Source organism: Lygodium microphyllum, chromosome 5 (assembly GCF_053477565.2).
Source record: "Lygodium microphyllum isolate KBCC chromosome 5, Lygodium_microphyllum_v1.1.10, whole genome shotgun sequence".
Taxonomy (NCBI): domain Eukaryota; kingdom Viridiplantae; phylum Streptophyta; class Polypodiopsida; order Schizaeales; family Lygodiaceae; genus Lygodium; species Lygodium microphyllum.
The window spans coordinates 116,279,932-116,301,812 of NC_141139.1; the positions used below are offsets into that span (position 1 = coordinate 116,279,932).

The 21,881-nt window shown below is 40.8% G+C and overlaps 1 protein-coding gene across 4 annotated transcripts in view; it reads left to right on the plus strand.

The window, feature by feature from the left end:
* The window catches only part of PGSIP6 (plant glycogenin-like starch initiation protein 6), a 42,317-nt gene extending 24,591 nt beyond the window's left edge, over positions 1 to 17,726 (plus strand). For all 4 annotated transcript variants that reach the window (XM_087678309.1, XM_087678310.1, XM_087678311.1 and 1 more), the window contains one exon: positions 17,341 to 17,726. In XM_087678309.1, coding sequence (XP_087534435.1) covers positions 17,341 to 17,482 — 142 coding nt within the window. In that variant the 3' untranslated portion in view covers positions 17,483 to 17,726. The remainder of the gene's footprint in view (positions 1 to 17,340) is intronic.
* The last annotated feature ends 4,155 nt before the right edge of the window (positions 17,727 to 21,881 follow it).

The following is a 21,881-nucleotide window of genomic DNA, read 5'->3' on the forward strand; positions in this document are numbered from 1 at the left end:
TCAATTGTTGCAATATATTCTCTTTTTCCAAAGCTGTTTTTAATCAACTCTTTGAATTGTAACTGCAGTATTTCTGCTGTCGCAGCCTGCAAAATGTGTGCTGTCCTCTGTGTGTGTGTGTGTGTGTGTGTAAAGGGTAATCATATTAATTACCAGAAACTCCATTACAACTGTATGTTTGACAACACTGGAGTTGCATTTGAACTATGGGATTGGCAATACCCTGCACCCCATGAGCACTTCAACTCTGCCCTTGCGAAAAGGTTTACATGATTATATGCACCATGAGCTGATGAGTACGAGCAGAAGCAGAGAGAGCACACACGTCAATCGAGGTGCTGAACAGTGAGCGAGTGTGAGAGTGAGAGTCGACGGACAGGTGTGTACTAGTGTGGTACACACAAAGAATAAAAGAATGTATTTATACTTAGGGTATGGTACACTTACACCCACTAGGGTGAGTTCACATGTGTAAAGTAATATATACATGGGAGAGTGTCAGGGGCCTTTACACCCAACACCTCCCACTTAAAGGTTCTAAGCGAACCTTTAACTGACTCCCACAAGCCTAATGCAATGCTCATGTTGAGCCTTTGCAAGACTTTTAGTGAGAACATCTGTAGGGTTATCCTGCGATTTGATCTTAGTCAGTGTGACTAGACCATCATCCAAAACCTGTTTGATAAAATGATACCAAACATCAATATGTTTGGTACGTGCATGAAACATGGCATTCTTAGCTAGGCATACATCACTGTGACTATTACATCCAAGTATAGGTGTTTTGGTGGGCAGCCCAAAATCCTTAACCAAACAACCAAGCCAAACAACTTCTTTTGAAGCTTCACAATACCCCTACAAATCTAACATACCCTTTCCATAGTAAATACATTTTCTTTGTGTGCCCTTAAGGTACCGCAAGATGCATTTCACTGCTTCCCAATGTGCTTTGCCAGGATTTGACGTAAACTTGCTCACAATTCCCATTGCATGAGCAATGTCAGGTCTAGTGGCAACCATAGCTTACATGAGTGAACCACAAGCTGAAGCATAAGAAACATCCTTTATAGAGCTGCCTGCCTTATCATCTTTTGGGCAATTTGCTTTGCTAAGCATAAGATATGGTGGTAAAGGAACACCAAGAGGCTTAGCATCTGCCATAGAAAAACGATCAAGTACTTTGCGGATATACTTTTCTTGTGAGAGAAGTAAGAGCTGCTGCTCCCTATCTCTTGTTACATGCATGCCCAAAATGTGTTCAATTGCACCTAAATCCTTCATGGAAAAGGTTGAATTTAGATGTCTTTTCAATGCATTAATTTGGCTTTTATGCTTACCAACAATAAGCATATCATCCACATAAAGCGTAAGAAATAGGATTCTTTCAAGATGAAAATTATTGAAACTTCATAACATAAAAAAAAAAAAAAAAACTTGAAGCTCCATGAAGAGAAAGATTGTATCCAAAGTTGAGTATAAGGTACTGTGGGTCCTTCAAGGTATTGGAGAAGATCATCGATGTGGCATATCAGCTGAAATTACCTCCACATTGGCGGATATACAATGCCTTTCGTGTCAGTTTGTTGAGGCCTTTTCATGGTGATGTGCCAGAGGATATGTGTGCTCAGTCAGAGGTTGAGCAGCTAGATGAGATTTTGGTACATGAGTAAATTTTGGCACATAAGGAAAAAAAAGTGAAAGGTAAAGTTCCCAGGAGATACTTGGTGAAATTTCATTGGTGAAATTTCAGAATTATTCACCAATGGATGCCAAATGGATGGAAGAGGATGACTTGACAGACCATTCTCAGTCGTTGCAACTTTACCTAGATGCCTTTCAGTTAGAGGTGACTTTAGTTCGCGGCCTCCGTCAGGTTTAGTAGAGCAAGGGTCCGGAGTATTACCTAATGCTCAAGGGGGAGGTAGCACTTTCCCTCCTCTAGTTATGGACAACTCTCGTATGTAGTGGATCTTGGATGTATTCAACATGTATCCAAGGTACTGTGCTGACAGTATGTTTGCCATGAGATCACTACTTAGTGTATTAGTTACTGTGAGATGTATGCAGATGAGTATGAGTTTCACCCGAGCACTGAAACTATACTTTTGCATCAGCTTATGATCAATTTTAGCATGAATTTTGCCTCAATTTTGAGACAAATTTTGATCAGTTTCAGCTCAGTTTTTGATAAGCTTGAGAACCGTTTAGGGTCACTTTTTGGATAAGTTGTACATCAGCTTTTGCACTAATTGCTGGTCAGTTTTCGCAATGAGTTTGTGATGAGTTTGGGGTAACATTTGCAGTAGTTTGTGATTAGTTCTCAGATCAAAAGGTGATCAGTTTATGATCAGATTATGCTCAGTTTTCAATGGTTTATATCTAGTTCCATGGACAACATCATATGCTATGATGCCATTGATGTTTTAGCCATGGTTTATGCTTGGTTTTCGCTATACTTTGGTTTGGTTTTACGAGATGAGTTAAACTCATGATAAATGGATATGTCACATGATAATCTGGCAATGTTTTTGAGATTCTTTGTGAGTCTTATGCTATGTTATGTTGGCTGGTAATTTTCAGCATATGTTGGGCATAGGAATGGTTGAACAGCAGTGCGCAATGTTGTGTTGACTATGATGCCCTATGGAAATTCAAGTGTAGTACTTTGCTTTTGATGCATTTGGCAGTGCAATCGAGGACGATTGCAAAGATTTCAAGGGGGAGGGCTGTCATGAGGACATGTATTTTTGAAACCTCGCTTGACATGTGGATTAATTTTTAATTACATGATTAAGTAAATATTGCACATGTGAGGTGCAACTAGGGTTAAAGTAAATTTACGAGCTTGGGATCCGAAGAAATCACATGATGTCAAAGGCAAAAGTTGCTATAAGTTATGCCGCACATGTACTTGGTGGTATCTGGTACCAGTCGTTGGCCTAGGTCATCCATTTGGCCATAAGTGTGAGTTGGTGACACTAGAGAAGTGGCGTTTGATGGTATCTGACACCAATTTGATGGTCAAAGATGGTGTAGAGACACTCGGGAATGGAAGTTGCCTAGCCAATTTAATTATTGGCCAATCAGATTATTTTTCAGGGCACCGAAATAATTATTAGATTAATTTTTAGTATTTAAAGACTGAAAATTAATATTTAATTATGAAAAATGCTGGAAATTTTTTTTGGGAATGTTGCCACTTGTCAAAAATGCCCATGTAAGACTGAAAAACGTCTTTAGAGGTTGGAGAGGCATTTTTATAAATTCAACTTGCAAGAGAGAGAGAGGAGAGGTTGCTAGTTTGATTTGTAGCCATTGGAGGACCTTTTGAGGCTGCCAAGGGTAGGAGAAGACCAATCAACAATAGGAGACATCATCTACAGGCTGTTGAGACAGGGCAGCAGCAGTAAATGATTGATTTTCTTCAATTCTTTGCATTTACAAGCTGTTGTGGCAGGGCAACAGCTGCATTTGACTGATTTTTAGTCATTCTTCCCGACAAAACTTTGAATTTTCTCTCTCTACAGCTTTCCCTTTCATCTCCCAGCCATTTCACAGCTTTGCTCCGAAGATCTCAGCATTTGGACCCTTGGAGGCTGAGAAATTTCAGATTTCTCTTCTGTAAACACTAATATATAGCAAAAATTAGGGTTTAGCAGCAACCTTGGGAAGCGTGCCAAAAATTGGAAGCCCCAAAATTTGATTGTCCAATGTGCATAGTTTTAGTCAATTTTAGACTAAAAACACATTACATATGTCAATGTTTGCAAAAATACAAAAATCCCAAATTTTTTGATCCAAATGTTTGCAAATTTCTTCAATTCGTGCATTGAAGCACTTGCTGAAGCAAAAATTGACTTGTTTCTACAAAAGCCCTTTGCTTTGGCTCTGAAATTCTGACTAAAATAATAAAATACACCTGTAGCAGCTGCACGGATCTGAAAATATGCTGATGTGGCAATTCAAGAGCAACCACCAGTTGTGAGCTGCGTGGCTGCTGATGTGGTAGGCTGGAACAGATCTGGAGCAGTTCTGGACTGTGCAAGTGTTGACGTGGCAGTTTTGGACTGTGCCTACAAAATTAGGGTTTCTGGACCGCATCTTTGAAATTAGGGTTTTTTGGACTGCGCCTGTGAAATTAGGGTTTTCGAACTGTTCTGAACAGCCATGGCAGGTTGCAGAGGTTGAGTAGAATAGAGAAGGCGAGTTAGAAACACAAGTTGCCACAGGCAGGGGCAATACGTGGGCTGAGCTGACAGTGAAGAGAGCAGAGAGACAGCTGGTTGAACAACTCTGATATGAAATGTAAGATTGAAGTATAGCAATAGAGCAGAAATAAGTGTACACTACTAATAGAGAGAGGGAGTGGTCACAACACGACTATATGCATAATAGAATGTGAAGTGCGAAGTACAAAGTACAACCCTTAGACTTTAGGGTTAAGTGACTTAAAGCACGTTCACACACACAGATGTGTGTATCGTGTGGTAAGTGACCAAAATGTTAATGTAAATACACAGATGAAAATAAAAGTGATTGGGGGGAAAAAACCTCTCTTATGAAGAGTAAAAAGTATCCTAGTGTCCTATGTGCGGATCATTGACACTCCCAGGTGAGTGTAGGTATGAGTAAAACCCAACAAAAGCTCGAGGATTATTGGACAATTAGAGTTGAGGTCTCATTCGATGAATTGGATTGGTCTAGGATTGAAATTTGTGCGAATTCATCGCTGATTGTAGTGTGGCAGTAGTGGGAGACTGCAAATGCTTCTTTTAATGCCATGTTGGTCAACATTGGAGTGATTACAGCTGTGTATGATCGAAGACACACTAATTTGAGTGTGTGATTGAGATAGATAATACTAGTAATATCGGTTGCTAAACATAGGATTGCTCGATATTGGCTTCATTATACAATCACCACGGATCAAATTGTTTCGTTGCAGGTATCCATATCGCAATTTCACAATTTAGTAGTATTTAAACTGGTAGTTATTATTCATCCTCGTGTGTGAACACACATTAGCGTGTATAAAAGTGTGTGTCTAGGTGTGAACACTTTTACACCACTTAGCATTAAAGAAGGCTCAAAGATTTAGGTGCGCACCTCAACCTTACAGTTGTACTTTTTGATCAATCAATCATTTTCATCGTGCTTTAGCTTTGGTGTATGCACTCTCTCTCTCTCTCTCTCACTCTTAATAGGTAATTGTATTAATTACGAAAAAAGTACAAAATCACAAGATTACACACGATTATAAGATGCAGGATGGCTCTAGACCATCGTGTATAAATTTCTTTTATAGAAGGTGAGATTACTAAAAGAGTACAAAAAGTCATGGCAAAGAAGCAATAGAGATTGCCATATGCCAAGGGACCAAGACGTCCTTGGAAAGGAGGTCAATGTGCTGAATAAGGTCTAGCTGCCAATGTAGGAGACATTTCAACTTGGCAAGGTGAGTTTGCACGCCAGATGTGGAATCAACAACAAAAGTATTCCGGGTTGTTCAATTGTGCTAATAACCCCAGAAATGGAGGAATGAAAACAAAATCTTCATATGTGGTTGTGTTGGACATAGTTGCCAAGAGTTTCTAAAATGAAAGGCATGAAACTGTTAGCGGATATGTTAGTTCATGTGTGAGTTTGTGCATGCCATTTAGGGCTGTCACATTATTCTTTACTGATTTGAACTCGTGCAATCCTTGTGAATTTGTATTTTTGGCCTCCTTTTATCCCTCAAGATCCCTTGCCTCTCCTCATCTTCTCTATATCTCCCTTATCATGGCTCCTCTGACATCTCCTAATGATCTACATGTAGGCATTCTTTACTTATCCTTTTTGTGTTCAACTTCAAGTTTTTGTAAGGATGCTATCTCTTGAAGCTTCAGATGTTCTAGTTTCAGAGAGGGGTGCCATACGACAAAAGAAAAAAAGTCTCAGTGCTATTATTCTGGCAAGAAGGGACACCCTTTGGAAGGATTGCAAGACATTAGTAGATTTATGGTAGGAGCTGGTGTGGGCGGTGACACAAGGTGATGACTCTCTTGGCGCGTCTTCCTCATCTTTAGGTCCAAATTTAGGCTCTAGCTATGTTCCCCAGCGATGGTTGCAAGGGCCTTCCTTCCAGGTCACTAGTGCAGGTGATACGGTCATCCCACACAACTCTCCAATGCCTGAGAGGGAGTGTGAGAGGTTGGTGAGGTGGGACAGTCCATTGACATCCAAGTTCATGATGGGCTAGTGTTTGACAGAGAGTGGGCTTGGCTCTTGTAACCAGCCTTCCTTCCATGGTGGTAAATCCTTGATTACAACTTAATTACAGCAGTAAACAATTAATGCAAATCTGAAAATACAAATTTATCTATTGATCTTGGACAATGCACATCCCATTGGCCCTAAAATTGGCGCCTCTTTCGATATTTCTTTAGCTTTATTGAAGAAAAAGTTGATTTACAATGAGATTCTCCCGATCCCCTTCGCAAACCAAACTCCCCTTGCTGTCCAAAGTGACCAACAAGTCTTCAATCTGATTTGCCCCTTGATTCGGGCACTTAATTGGCCTTCACCCACTTTATAGACCATGGAAATGCCCCAAATTCAATGGCTGGTTAGTCCTCCACCTGAATTTAGCTAAAATTCACCTTCAGCCTTGAAAAATCCAAGTCTTGGAGCTTCCAATTTCTGGCACGCTTCCCGAGGCTGCTGCCAAGCCCTAATTTCTGCTGTAAATTAGGGTTTATAGCAGAGAAATTTGCAATTTCTCAGCCTCCAAGGGTCCAAATACTGAGATCTTCGGAGCAAGGCTCTGAAATGGCTGGGAGAAGAGAGAGAAAGCTGTAGAGAGAGAAAATTTAGAGTTGTGTCGCAAAGAATGACTAAAAATCAGTCAAATGCAGCTGCTGCCCTACCACAATAGCTTGTAGATGCAAAGAATTGAAGAAAATCAGTCATTTACTCCTGTTGCCCTGTCTCAACAGCTTGTAGATGCTATCACTTGTTGTTGATTGGTCTTCTCCTACCCCTAGCTGCCTCAGAAGATCCTCTAAATGCAAGCTGAATATACTAAAAATGTCTCTCTCCAGCCTCTAAAGACGTTTCTCAGTCTTGCATGGGCATTTTTGACAAGTGATAGCCTTCCCAAATGGTTTTTTCAGCATTATCCATAACTAAATATGAATTTTCAGTCTTTAAATACTGAAAATTAATCTAATAATTATTTCGGTGCCCTGAAAAATAATGTGACTGGCCAATAATTAAATGGGCTAGGCAACTTCCATTCCCGAGTGTCACTGCGCCATCTTTGACCATCAGATTGGCATTAGGTACCATTAAACGCTACTTCTCTAGTGTCACCAACTGACACTTATGGCCAAATGAATAACCTAGGCCAACAATTGACACCAGATATCACTGAGTACATGTGCAACATAACTTATAGCAACTTTTGCCTTTGACATCCCGTGATTTCCTCCGGTTGCGGGCTCGTAAATTTACTCTAACCCCAGTTACACCTCACATGTGCAACATTTACTTAACCATGTGATTAAAAATTAATCCACATGTTTAGTGAGGTTTCAAAAATACATGTCCTTATGACAGCTCTAGTCCAAGTTTACATGAGGGGACACTTTGGTTGTTTGGCCAAAGGGAGAGAATCCATGGTCACATATGTTCAGAGGCATTTTTGATAGGATAGTCTTGTATGCTATTGTGAGACGTTGACAGATATTGAGAATTGCTACGATTCTTCTCTATTTTCAAGAGCTGGTACGATCGACATTGACCTCAGATTCTCTTTAAGGCATCTTGGTGGTGGGTTGGCTACTCCCTACCTAGATATCCATGGGTCTCTTTTGGTGGTTATTGTTGTATGAACTATGATGGGCTCTTATCATTGTATCATTATATTGTACCAGATCACCCATGATCTGAGAGAGGATGTTAGTGGATACATCAATTCATGTATGAGTTTGCGCATGCCATTTAGGGCTAGGTACATTGTACTTATTTTAGGCATTTTTATTGTGGTCGTTTTATCCCAGCTTTGGCATATATGATGCTAGTCAGCCAAAATTAAACAACATCTATTTGAGTCCTATTTCATGCCTACATTTTGGGGCTCCTCCTCCTCAGTCAATGTCATTTACCACCATCACGTTCTGGTGGAGAGAGGGAGCTGGTGTTGATGCCTTGACAGCCAATGACTCACGTTTGATTTGTACTGTCTTATATGTTGGTATATGGATTCCATTTCCTGAGCATCTCTTTCTTTGTGTAGCGTTCTTTTCTTTTGCGGCGTTTCTTCTTTCCTTTGTCTCTTGTGTTCAGCAGCCTATTACAATAGTTTTCCATGCTTCCATCACTACATTCACTTTGGGTTTCATAGGTTTCATATGAGTGTCCTAAAATATTAGTAACGAGTTTCATTCAAGATGGAAGAAAACGATGTTGAGACTTTATATGTATAGACCATGAGTCATATGATATAATTTATCATAATTCATAATCCTATACAATGGAAATGAAGATTTTGTAAAGATGGTGATAGGATCGAAATGCAGCTGAGAGTGCAGTAGACAGTGTGAGAGTGAGAGAGATAGAGTGAAGCACGACACCCAATCCAATAGACTGAAAGAGTGTAACATGAAAGTACAAAGTACAACCCTTAAACCTTAGGGTTGTAGGGGGTGTTCATACCCGACACACACTAAGTGCCCATAAGTGTGTAACATAAGCACATAAGCACATACGACAATAAGACTATAAGTTTGGGGGAAAAAACCTCTCCTACCGAGAGTAAAAAGTGCTCCAGTGTCCTACTGATCACCGACACTCCCATATGAGCGTAGGCGTAAGTGAGGCGTGAGTCAAATACCCAACAAACCCCCCTGGAGTGAAGAGTGACAAGAGTACAAGGATCATCCGCCACCAAAGGATATCAAATTTAAAGCATCGCGAAATGCTTCAAATTTGTCACGAGGAAGAGCTTTGGTGAAGATGTCTGCCACATTACTGGTGGTAGGATAATAGACAAGGCTGATATCACCTGCATGTAGCCTCTCTCTGACAAAGTGATAATGGATCTCAATGTGTTTCGTGCGGGCATGAAACACTAGGTTCCGTGCCACTGCAATGGCACTCTGACTGTTAGTGAACAAAGGAGTAGGCTTCGTAACAGATACATCCAGATCAGCTAGCAAGCGTCTAAGCCATACGCATTCAACTGTGGTAGTGAAAGCTGCCTTGTATTCAGCTTCACATGACGATGTGGCAACAGTGGATTGTTTCTTGCTAAGCCAAGAAATGCAAGAAGAGCCAAGAAAGAAACAATTGCCACTAGTGGAGTGACGTGTATCATAATCACCAGCCCAATCAGAATCACTGTAAGCATGTAACTGCAGTGGTCCCCCCTTGGCATAAAGCAACCCAAGAGATCGAGTACCTTGCAAGTAACGAAAAACACGCTTGACAGCTTTCCAATGTGACATACGTGGCTGATGCATATACCTGCTCAAAGCTGAAACTGCAAACTGTATGTCCGGCCTAGTGTTGCATAGGTAGATAAGACATCCAACTGCAGGAGCATATGTATGTATATCAAACAAATCACTGTCATCATGTAATGACAGTTTTAGTCCAGGTTCCATGGGGGTACAAACTGGCTTGCAATCCTGTAAGCCAAACTTCTCAAGAAGCTGCCCAATATACCTTGACTGTGATAGCCCAATACCTCGAGCATCATGTATGAACTGGATGCCCAAGTAGTAATGCAAAACTCCCAAGTCAGACATGTCAAAAGTTTGCTGCAAATTTTGTTTGAATGTTGAAATCTGATTAGCATGTGTTCCAGTGAGCAAAAGGTCATCAACATAAAGACATATAATTAGCATAGATCCCCCTTCTTTACATACGTAAAGGGTAGACTCAGATGAGCTGTTTAGAAACCCCTGACCAAGCAAGAAAGCATCTATTTTTGCATACCAAGCTCTAGGAGTTTGTTTCAAACCATATAGTGCCTTTTTGAGCTTGCATACCAAATGTTTTGAGCCTTCAACTGCAAAACCAATGGACTGCTGTACATAAACTTCCTCCTGAAGTTCCCCATGTAAAAATGCAGTCTTGATATCCAGCTGATGCACTGTCCAACCATAATGTGCAGCCAAAGCAATCATAGACCTGATGGTCGTCATACGGGAAGTAGGAGCAAATGTCTCGTCATAGTCAATGCCCTTTTTCTGTGCGTAGCCTTTAGCTACAAGCCGTGCCTTGTATTTATCAATGGATCCATCTGCTTTCCTTTTCAATTTGTAGACCCATTTCGTTTCAATGGCTTTCTTTCCAAATGGCAAAGACACCAAATCCCAAGTTTGATTCTTAGTAATAGAATCTAATTCAGCTTGCATTGCTGCCATCCAATGCACACTGTGTTGTGCATCCTCAAAACATTCAGGCTCTTCATTATCAAAAGTACTTGCTGCCATAACAAACTCCATGGTATATTAACAAACTCCATGGTATGTGCTGAATCATGCAAACGAGTTTGCCTTCTAGTACGACCAGCCATGGGTGCATCCAAAGGACTATCTTGCATAGACTGCAAATACCATCTAGGTAACTATCTAGCTTCCTGACTGTGTGCAAGCTCTTGCTGAATTTTAGTTTCAGCATTATGCTGAATATTCCGATCAGCCAATGGTTGAATTTCTGCACTTTCCATAGGAGCAGCTGGCTGAACATTAGGTTCATTTTCTGAAGCTCCAGCTGAATCACCAAAAGTAATGGGCAGCAGCCCTTCAAAAACATCACGGGCAGCCTGATATGTGTCCAAACCAGCCAAGGATAATTCTGATTTTTCATCAAAAACATCCCTGCTGACAAAAACCTTCTTTGTAATGGGATCATAGAGTCTGTAGCCTTTGCTTTCATTGCTATATCCCATAAAAATGCACTTAACAGCCTTGTTGTCCAACTTTTTTCTAAGTACATGTGGAATATGGGCATAGACTAGACACCCAAAGGTACGGAAGTGGCCAACAGAAGGTTTACGACTGTTCCAAGCCTCAAAAGGTGTGATGGTCTTCAAGGCTTTGGTAGGGCATTTGTTCAAAATATGGCAAGCACACATGACTGCTTCTATCCAAAAACTATGAGGCAAGCTCTTTGCCTTCAGCATACATCTGGCCATCTCCATGAGTGACCGATTCTTCCTCTTTGCTACCCCATTCTGCTGTGGAGTATAGGCAGTAGTGTACTAATGGACTATGCCTTTCTGCTTCAAAAAAGAATTCAGCATAGAGGACATGTATTCCCCCCCTCGGTCCGAACGGAGAGTCTTAATTTTGCATCCAGATTGATTTTCAACAAGTGCACTGAAAGCCAAAAATGCATCATACACTTCTGACTTCTTTTTCAAACAGTAGACCCAACAAAAACGTGTAAAGTCATAAATGAATGTCACAAAATAATAACAACCGCCCGATGACATTGTTTGCATAGGCCCACAAACATTTGAATGCACCAACTGCAATCTGCTTGTTGCTCTGAAAGCAACATCACAGGGAAATGAGAAACGATGCATTTTCCCCAAAATGCTTCCCTTGCATAAGTGCTCAGGAGGTCTCTCCAAGAGAGGTAAGCCATCCAGCATCTGAGTACACTGCAAAAGCATCAAGTTGCCAAAGTTTACATGCCCCAAACGAGCATGCCATAACTCCGCCTGTATCATAGCAGGAGTAAGAGTGGATGTCAAGTATGCCGACTGATCTACTGAAAGAGCATCCAACTCATATAAACCATAACACAAAGATCCTGTCAAGACCAAAGTCATGCTTTCTTTATCTCTAACCATGCAACGGTCATCATCAAATGTGACCTGCAAACCACAACGTGCCAAAGAAGAAATAGAAAGCAAATTCTTCTTGATTCCAGGCACAAACAAAGCATCCTGCAGGCGGAGAATAGAGCCATCAATGGCTGTGAGCTGAATCTCCCCAATACCACGAACAGGGTATGATGCATTATTGGCACACTGTACAGATTTCCCAACGGGAGGTGCACTAACTGAAGCAAACAGATCTCTGCGAGATGTAATATGTCTAGAAGCACCACTGTCAAAGAACCAAGTGTCAGCATCCTCTGTAGAGCTAAGTGCTCTATCGGCCCAAGAGATGTCGTAACTGCAAGTGTAAAAACAATAGTCCTTGTTCACAACAAAGGACGCGGACTCACTAGCAGTGGAAGAAGTAGTAGAAACAGACATTCCTGACTCCTTCTTCTCTTTGGCAATGCGCTTCCTGCACTCAGTGATATAGTGGCCTGGCTTCTTACAATAATGACATTTTCCCTTTTTAGCTTGCGTCCCCCCTTGTGTCTGATTCTGTGATGTGCCCGAAGTGCCAGAACTCTGTGGAGCATTTTTCACCTTGCTGTTTTTGCCTTTTTGTCTTGCCACAAAAGCTTGCTCAGAGACTATAGCATCCACACCACTATTTTTCCTTGTTTGCTCCTCCTCTAGAAGCAAACTAACTAGCTGAATAAAAGTGAGTGGGTGCTCGGCAATCCTCATGGTGAGGTTCAATGCAGTATGAAAAGACAAGTACGAAGGAGGTAAGGAATTCAAGGTGGTGGATATCAACTGTGCATCCGAAAAGTACTCATCTATATTCATGAGGTGCTCCCTTAAGTCCTGAATTTTATTCAAGTGATCTTGCATAGAATCACCCTCATTCATCTTCAAAGTCTCTAACTCTTTCTTCAAGAAAGAGATCCGAGTCTCATTCTTTCCTGCAAACATATGCTCCAAAGTCAGCCATGCATCTCGTGAAGAAGATGCTGAACGAATGTGAGGAATGATGGACCGCTGAACTGCCAAAGCAATCAGCGACAAGTCCTGTGCATCATGTGTATCCCAAGCTTTTTGAGCTGCAGTTCTTGGAGGAAGTGGCTGAGGTGGAGCGGGCTGAGGTCCCCATTGTCCACGTGCCCCTTGAGGAGGAGGAGTAACGGGAGCTACAACTCCCGGTCGAGTTTCCTCTCCACTGACATAATCCCATAAATTCTTGGCCACTAATACATTCTTCATCATGAATGACCATAGCGAATAATTGTTTCCGTCCAATCTGTCTTCCTTGGATACATACGTAAATACATCACCTCCCTGATTTGCCATGATGACAAATTTCCAAAGACAAATGAGCAATGTCAAAGCAGTAAGGACTGGAAATCTGTAAATTTCCAGAAATTGCAGCAAGCACACTTCTGCAATTAATGTGCAAGGGCGTACTCTGTCAAAAACTGTCTTTAATGCACGCTTCCCAAGGTGCAAACAGTGCTCAGCAACACTGTAATATCAAAATCCCCAAATTTTTTGCCTCCAATGTGTTCAAAATAGTCTTTCTGTGACTGTAACTGCAGTTCATATGCAACTGTCCTCAAAATACATAAAAGCCCCAAAATTTCTGAAGAATGTGCCCAGAAATTTGCAACGAATTTGTCCCACACTTGTATCCTATATGCTGTGCCTGCTGCGTATGAACCTCCTCTTCCAAAACTTTGTTCTGGAATAAAATGAAAAAATATATATATATTTAAAATTTTCAAATTACTTGACGTGGACAGACAGGGCGGACGCTGGTCAGGTTGCTGGCAGACGGAGCAGTCGGGTGGGTAGCTGACGTGGACTGGGCAGACGCTGGTCAGGTCGCAGGCTGACGGAGCAGTCGGGCGGGTAGCTGACGTGGAGTAGGCGGACTGTCAAATCGCAGGCGGACGACGTGGCGCTGCAACGTCGACGATGCGAACGGGCGTGAGGGACCAGACCACCAGGGACTTGTCGCGGGAGGCGGACACGATTATGTCAGAGTCGATGATGGGGCAAACGATGGAGGTGACCCAGTCGCTGTGGCGAGCTGACGAACAGGCCGGTGGAGCTAACGAGAAGTACGGGTGACGAGCTGCAGGTCGTTCTTGACGAGGATGAGGCGCTGCTGGGACAGGTGGCGTACACAGGTACTGATGGTGCCTTCAGCTACTGGCGAGAGCTGCAGAACTGACGGGGGCCGCAGACAGTGGGGGCTATAGTCTGCAGACTGCAGACTGCTCTGATACCAAATGTAAAGATGGTGATAGGATCGAAATGCAGCTGAGAGTGCAGTAGACAGTGTGAGAGTGAGAGAGACAGAGTGAAGCACGACACCTAATCCAATAGACTGAAAGAGCGTAACATGAAAGTACAAAGTACAACCGTTAAACCTTAGGGTTGTAGGGGGTGTTCACACCCGACACACACTAAGTGCCCATAAGTGTGTAACATAAGCACATAAGCACATACGACAATAAGACTATAAGTTTGGGGGAAAAAACCTCTCCTACCGAGAGTAAAAAGTGCTCCAGTGTCCTACTGATCACCGACACTCCCATATGAGCGTAGGCGTAAGTGAGGCGTGAGTCAAATACCCAACGGATTTGACATAGCATCAACATATACATGCATCATAGTCCATTACCCATGACAATATTAGGTTTAATTATAGACAAAGCATCATTATATGCATGCATCATAGATAACAAAAATAGAAAAATTCTTGCAATCTGTGTCAATGTCCATGTCAATGTTTCACATGAATCAATGTTAATTATAAAAGTTCAAATACCTTTTTTAGGGTAGGATCTTTTTGAAAATTTAAAATCGGTGTTTTATAGGTTTCTGAAATGCATAGGCATGAAACGAGTTTCTTGGCAACTATGGTATCGAAGAAAGGGTTTTGGGTCGACAAAGACCCACCAATCAAAGCGGCATAGTGATGTGCCAACCACATCCTGCCAAATAGTAGACAATAGGGACCAATTTTTTTGCATCAAAGGGCTCACACACACAACCATCCATCTTCCCCCCCCCCCCGGGAGTTCCATTTTCCTTAGATCATGTCTTATCTTTTGCGGGCTCCTCGTCAACAATGGCATCAGAATATTCTCCTATGGTGCTACTTGTGATACCCGTGCTGCCTTGGTAGCTCAACGTTGTGTGTCCACTAGCCACCCAAGACCCTGCGTGTTGTGCATAATATACCTAGGGCTGTTGCATACCAATGAAGAAAAAGAAGAAGTTTTTTGATATACGCCCCTTGATTGCTCTCTATTATGTAGTTTATGGCATGCACAGTTTAACTTGGGCCATGCCACATCACCATCCTTGTGTCATTTGTGGGCTCTTGTTCTCCATGACATCCAACACAACCCTTTGATTAAACATTGTGCCAAAGATGAGCTTATTTTTAAGCCTTACTTAATCAAAGCTAATATTTGTTTTTTACAAAGGCAGTTCACATGCATGCATAAATTTGTTCAAATTTCTTTTTTGGAGTTTGGGGCTGTTTTAATCTAAGCTTGAATGTACAAAATTTCATTGGCAAAATATGGGGCTTTTCGTGTCGGAGCCCTTTATCTAATTGAGGCCTCCTACGATACATTGAAGATTGCTCGGGTTCTTCACCTTTAGCATGAGGCATGAAATGATCCGCCAAGCATCTAGTGCTTGGTGACATTATCACAAGTGATTGACATTGATTGCAATGTCCTTGACATCGACATTGAGGGGGCATTTTAAATCTTGTCAGAATTTTAAAAAGTAAAAATAAAATCTTGAATAAAAAGCAAAGAAGAACAAAAATGTAATTGAAAGTGGATATTGGCCATGCGCACATGTGCTAAGACCTTTCATCAATTATTAAATAATTGTGTGGAGTCATTTGCCTGGTTTTAAATCCAAAATAAGTTTTCTTTTTATTTCCTTTGCTTTCAATTCTCAAAGGAGTTATGTTTTAGGTGGGGTTATATCAACTTCTTGTATGAGTTCTGAGCTGAGCCTGAAAGTTATACTTGGGTTCTTGGCCTCTAGTCATTTGCCAGTGTCTCCGAGCCATGTTGGCTTTTAATCAGCCTTTGAGCCATGCACGTGCACCTCTGAACCATGTGCAAGTTCATGTCCTTGAGCTTGTTGGTAGACCATGTCATGACCTAGCTCACCCTTGAACCATATCCCAGTTCAGGTCCCTGAGCGTATCGGTAGATCATGTCATGCCTAACTCATGTTAGATCTCTTTCGCTTATGTATCTTCTCTCCAAAATTATTGTACATGATAAGATGATGTTGCCTCTTTGAGGTAAGACTTTCCAATTTCCCTTTTTTCTATATTTTGTATCATGGGTTTAATCATCCATGATCCGAAGGGAGATTTGTTAGTTTTATTCATCCCCGTGGGTGCGCACACATTAGTGTGTATAAAAGTGTGCGCCGAGGTGTGAACACCTTTTACATATTTTAGCATTAAATAAAGGTGTAACAGGTATGAGCACCTTTTACACCACTTAGCATTAAATAAGGGTCAAAGGTTTAGGTGCACCCCTTAATCTATATATTGGGACGCTATCAATTGATTTGATCTGAAAGCACAATTGATAGGGTCTCAATATATAGGCTCCCTTTGGATCATGAATGTCTGAACATGTGATGGTAAATATAGTTAAAATAAAAACTTGAAATAGGGAGTATCGAAACTTGTACAATGATTCTCAAATGGAGATATAAAAATGAGAGAGATGTAACATGAGCATGATCATGACATGGTCTATCGAGAAGCTTAGGAGCCCAAGGTAAGGCATGGCTCAGAGGTGCATTTGCATAGCTCAGAGACTGATCGAAACCCAACATGGCTTAGTGGGCAGATGACTAGAGGCCAAATATGTAGGTATAACTTTCGGGTTCAACTTGGCATAAAGTGGTTACAACCTCCTTGAAAACATAACTCCTTGAATCTCAGGAACCCAATGTAAGGCATGGTTCAGAGGTGCATTTGCATAACTTAGAGGTTGATCAAAAGCCAACATGGCGTAGAGGCTTGTGTGCTCAAGCCACCAGCACTAGGGCCATTGTTTTCAGCCAAACCATATTTAGAACAATGGCATATAACTTTAATTATCATGCAATTGAGTTTGTGGATGTGTCCTTACCTAACTTTGTGGTTATCACTGATTGTGATTTATGAGGCATCCTCGGAAATTAAATAGTGTTTTGTTTTAGGTCCTGGAGCGTCCTTGTTCAGGTGTAATTAGCAATTAAGTTGTATTTTATTTCTCTGAAACAGTAATAGGATTTCAAAGGGGTAGGTTGTTTTTTGTTGAAAATGCAATGAAAGTATGCTTCATAAGGATTCTTTTTTGCTTTTGTTTCTTGTGGCATGGCATCAGGTTTGGAATGGCTTGGGTTTCTGCTTGTATTTCAGTAAGTAGACCATGACAATGTGATGTCTAACTTTTTTGTGCAATTTGGTTCTGAATGATCAGACTTGGCATGGTAATTGGAGGGCTTATGGTGCTGGTGGCTTTCATGACATACGCAGCTGAACATTTAGCTGTTCAATGGTTTCTGCGAGGACGTGAAAGTGCAATCCAATCTCGTAGCACATCTGACTCAAACAGATTATAGTAGTTCTGAAAACAGAACTGCTGCTTTGCAGACAACAGATGTACCACATACAGATCATGAGTGTTTCAGAACAGAAATGTTGCAATGTGGAATCGCATGTCCTTTCTGAGAAAATTGTATTGGGGTGATGGATCCGTCTGCATTGTAACAATGCTTCATTGGGCAAAGTGGTGTGCCATGTGTAGCTGTTTATGATGTATACATGCCTTTTTTCTAATTTAAAAATTTAAATCAACTCAACCCACTCCATGCTTCTCAAGTGCTTCAACGCTGTTGCTTATTGCAGGGCCCTACAATGTCTCTTTGACAAGTTGAATGCCAATTAATGTTTTTTGTCTTGAGGCTTTCATCAATTGGTTTAAACCCTTGTTTGTAAGTATCCAATTAAGCCATGGCTGTATCAGTGTATGCATGGGTGTCCGTGCATAAGTCACATTTGTGTTTTAATCTCTTTGCATGTATTTGAAAAATCACGTATTTGTACGTGATTTGTGAGAGGGATTCTTGAGTGGGTAATTGTATCTTCCTTTTGATCTCACATTGGCTTATGAATTGCTCTCGATGCACAACTTTGAATCCCTAACAACCATCTTGAGTTTATTTATTGAGTACAAGATATATGTTCGCTCAGTGCACTAGATTTATGGTCTATATTGCCAACTACTTGCAAGGGTGGAAAACTCTTAGACAAACACACAAAGGAATTTGAGGTTTTCTTATCACTGCCATTACTTTTGGTTTGTCTATTGCCTTTATTATATCAATGAAATGAGGTCACCGTTAGCTATATTGAGAATATCTAGGGGATGATGATATTTGTAGTAATGGGACCTTTACCTTATAATTGGTGCATGCGAATAGATTTTTGTGGATGTTCAGTCTTGTTGTGAATGCACAAATTGAAGGTGCTTGGTAGAGCTTCATGTAAAAACAAGAGCTTACACCTGTAACAAGGAATATTGGACGGCTAGAGAGAGAGGACAGCTAGAGAGAGAGGAGAGGAATGTTCTAGTTGGGGTGACTTTCATAGTTTGCCAAAGGCGGATCACCATAGTTTGTGGTTCCCCCACAAACTGTTTCTCAGCAATTTCCAAGCCCTTCCAATAAATCTTGAAATCTTGAACATTGAGTAAGCCTAGCAAATCAAGTCATCTCTAGGGAATTTTTTTTGTCTCCATACATTGTTGGAAACTGAATTTTTTGCAATGCACGTTATCACATTTGGTGATTTTAAGTTGGTTGTAGAGTTAGAGAGAGAATCAAGGAACTTGCCTACTTGTCTCTTGGGCAACATACTGTAGAAAAAGTTGCAAAAGATTGTACCATCCCATATTGTTCAACATGGAGTCATCTCAAGGATGCCCTTGCAGTAGTATTGAGAAGACGATTGGGCTGAAAAGATATCTAGCCTTGATAATCTCATGTTAGAACAATGGGTTTTGATTCATTTCTACCTATATCCAACAATATGAGATGGTATGCTTGTTTGAGTTTCAAAAATGAAGATATCACTAGAAACTGCTATAATCTCACTTGCTTTTTGCATGCACATATGTATGTGTGATGCATGTGCATGCACATATGTGGCATTTGGATAAGGATTGGTCTCCCATGGATTCCATAGTGTGCCTCACCCATCCTCAACATCCAAAGGATCAAAGGTCACCCCCACAAAAAGGATTCCATTGCTCGAGTATCACACTCTTTTCTAGTCTTTGTAGAGAGGACTATTGACTCTATGTCCTATATGGTGTTACATGTCAATGTAAGTTGTATGATATTAATTTGCACCATTTTATTCTTGACGAACCAAAAAATATTGTTGGAAATCTGAATGTAGATGTGGATATTTACAAGCTTGGATTGTAACAATCAACTAGCTAACTATTGGATGTTGTAAATAAACATTCCCTTGCATTTGATTGAATAAATTAATCCCTTACCTTTGGATCACAACCAACAAAGCATGGACGTCAATAAGCATATGATGAGGTAGATTCAACTATATGAAAAGGTTATTTGATATTTTGTCACTTCTTGTTAGTGAAGTAGGTTCTGTATGCATCATAGAAAAGTCGTGCTTACATATGAAGATAAATACTTGCATTCTAGGTGGCCCTTCATAATGGACCCCTCACCACACTATAACATCATAGCAAGTACTGTGCAACTACAATACCTACTATGACAAACTTAAGCCACAAGGGTACTACCCTGCTTGGTTTCCCTCGAGGTTCTTCCCGAAAATGTATACAAAACTGCACCATGTAAAGTCTTATTGTCAAAGGACTTAAGCTTTTTTATTTTGATATTAGTTGAGGAGATCCCTAACTTATTAACCCATTGCTAATGTGAGGTACCTACCCTCAACTCACTCACTCACACTCTCACTCACTTGACATATCATAGAAAGAACACACAAAATGTGAGAACAAGGTATGCTATTGTATTACTCAAAAGAGCGGAATGTACAATATAGAGACACGCCTCAATACTACACCCTTGTGACATCGCACATAGGAGGGTTCACCTTTGAGTCTAGGGAATCACATGTATAATAGTGTATCACAAGTTACATTTGAGTCACCACTTCCACAATTGTGGCACCCCCTTCCCAAAAAACCCCCCTATATATGTGAAATTAGTTGCAATGCCAAGGAATAACTACAAAGCGCCAAAGTGGGGAAGGGGGAGAGGGGACATCACATTCATCTCTACTTGAAAGACCTTGAAGTCCCTTTCAAACTAATGGGCACATGGCCACTTATTACGTTGCTTTGTTAACCTATAACAAGCTAGTCTGAAAAAGAGATACAATGCTTCATAGTCCTATTACAATCTAAGTATTGGCTCTTTGTTGATGAGTTTGATGATTTTGTATGGTCCATAGTAGTGGTGATTGAACTTTGGGCTTATGTTCTTAGGTAAAAGCATAAGTTTGGAACTAACCAATATCATATCCCCTTTGGTGAAAATGACTTCTTTTCGCTTCTTATTTGCTTGCTCTACCATGGTGATCTTGCTTTGCTCTAGACTCTTCTTAGCCATTGTATTTCTTTTGTGCCATTTCTTAAGGAGTTCTTTTGGTCCTCTTCCTATGCGGTCCCTAATGCTAGGGCTAAAGGGGTGATGACTTTCTTTCTTATGGCCAACTTAAAGGGGGTGTATCTAGTTTCCTTGTGGATGATGCTATTGTAGTGGAATTCAAGCACATCCAAGTACTATGCCCAATCCTTCAAGTTCACTAGCATAGCTCATGAGATAGTCTTCTATGCCTTGGTTGACTTGTTTTGTTTGACCAGTTGTCTTTGGGTGAAAAGGATGAGAAGATCCAGAGTTAGGTCTCCAATATCTTAAAGAGTTCCTTCCACATGTTGCTCATGAATTTGTTGTCTTAGTTTGAGACAATAGCCAATGGTAGCCCATGTAACTTGAAGATATGAGTGAAAAAGAGACGTGTTACTTCCTTAGCAATGAATGGTGGCTCAACGGGGATGGTGTGCTTGCTTGGAAAAATAGTCCACCACTACAAAGATAATGTTATACCCATGTGACTCAGAGAGATCCACAATGAAGTCCATATTGATGGCATCCCATGGATGGTTCAAAATAGGCATCGATTGAAATAAGCTTGTTAGCCTTGTGTGAGGGATCATCAATCACCATTTGGCAAGTTGGGCAAGTTTTGACATAATCAATGACTTCTTCCTTCATACTAGTCTAGAAAAATTTTCTCCTTAAAGCTTCTAAGGTTTTGGTTCGCCCCTTGCATCCTCCTAGTTTGCCATCATGCACCTCATGTAGTAAGAATTTCTTCAACTCCACCTTATTTGGGGCATAAAGTATTTTGCCTACAAAGATTGGTGTATAAGCCATAGGAACTTTGCCTAGCTTTCACATATGCTATCAAAATTTGCATCTCCTTGTCATTCTCTAGTGCCTCCTTCACCAACTCGTGAATATTAGTGTTGATTATAATTACTACTCTCAAATTGGCCTTCCAACTAAGTGCACCAGCTATCTTCTTTGTAGATCCCAAGGTCAAACTCCGCAAGGAAGTTTAGCCATCAACCTATTTTGTGGACAACATAGGTTGGGACTGGAAGTATTTTAACAATATGTTGTCTATGAACACTACTATATGTTTGTCTTGAACATAGTGCTTCTATTCTCTAAGGCACTGAATGATAGCTAACATCTCCTTTCATGTGTGCTCCAATGGAACTCTACCTCGATGAAATTCTTAGATTCATAAGCAATGGGATGTCCATCCTATATCAACACTCCTCCAATGCCATAATCAAATGCATCAATTGAGATTTCAAAGGGCTTGGTGAAATTTTCCACTTTAAGCATATGGGACTTAGACATTCTTTGAGGTCAAATGCCACTTGTTAAG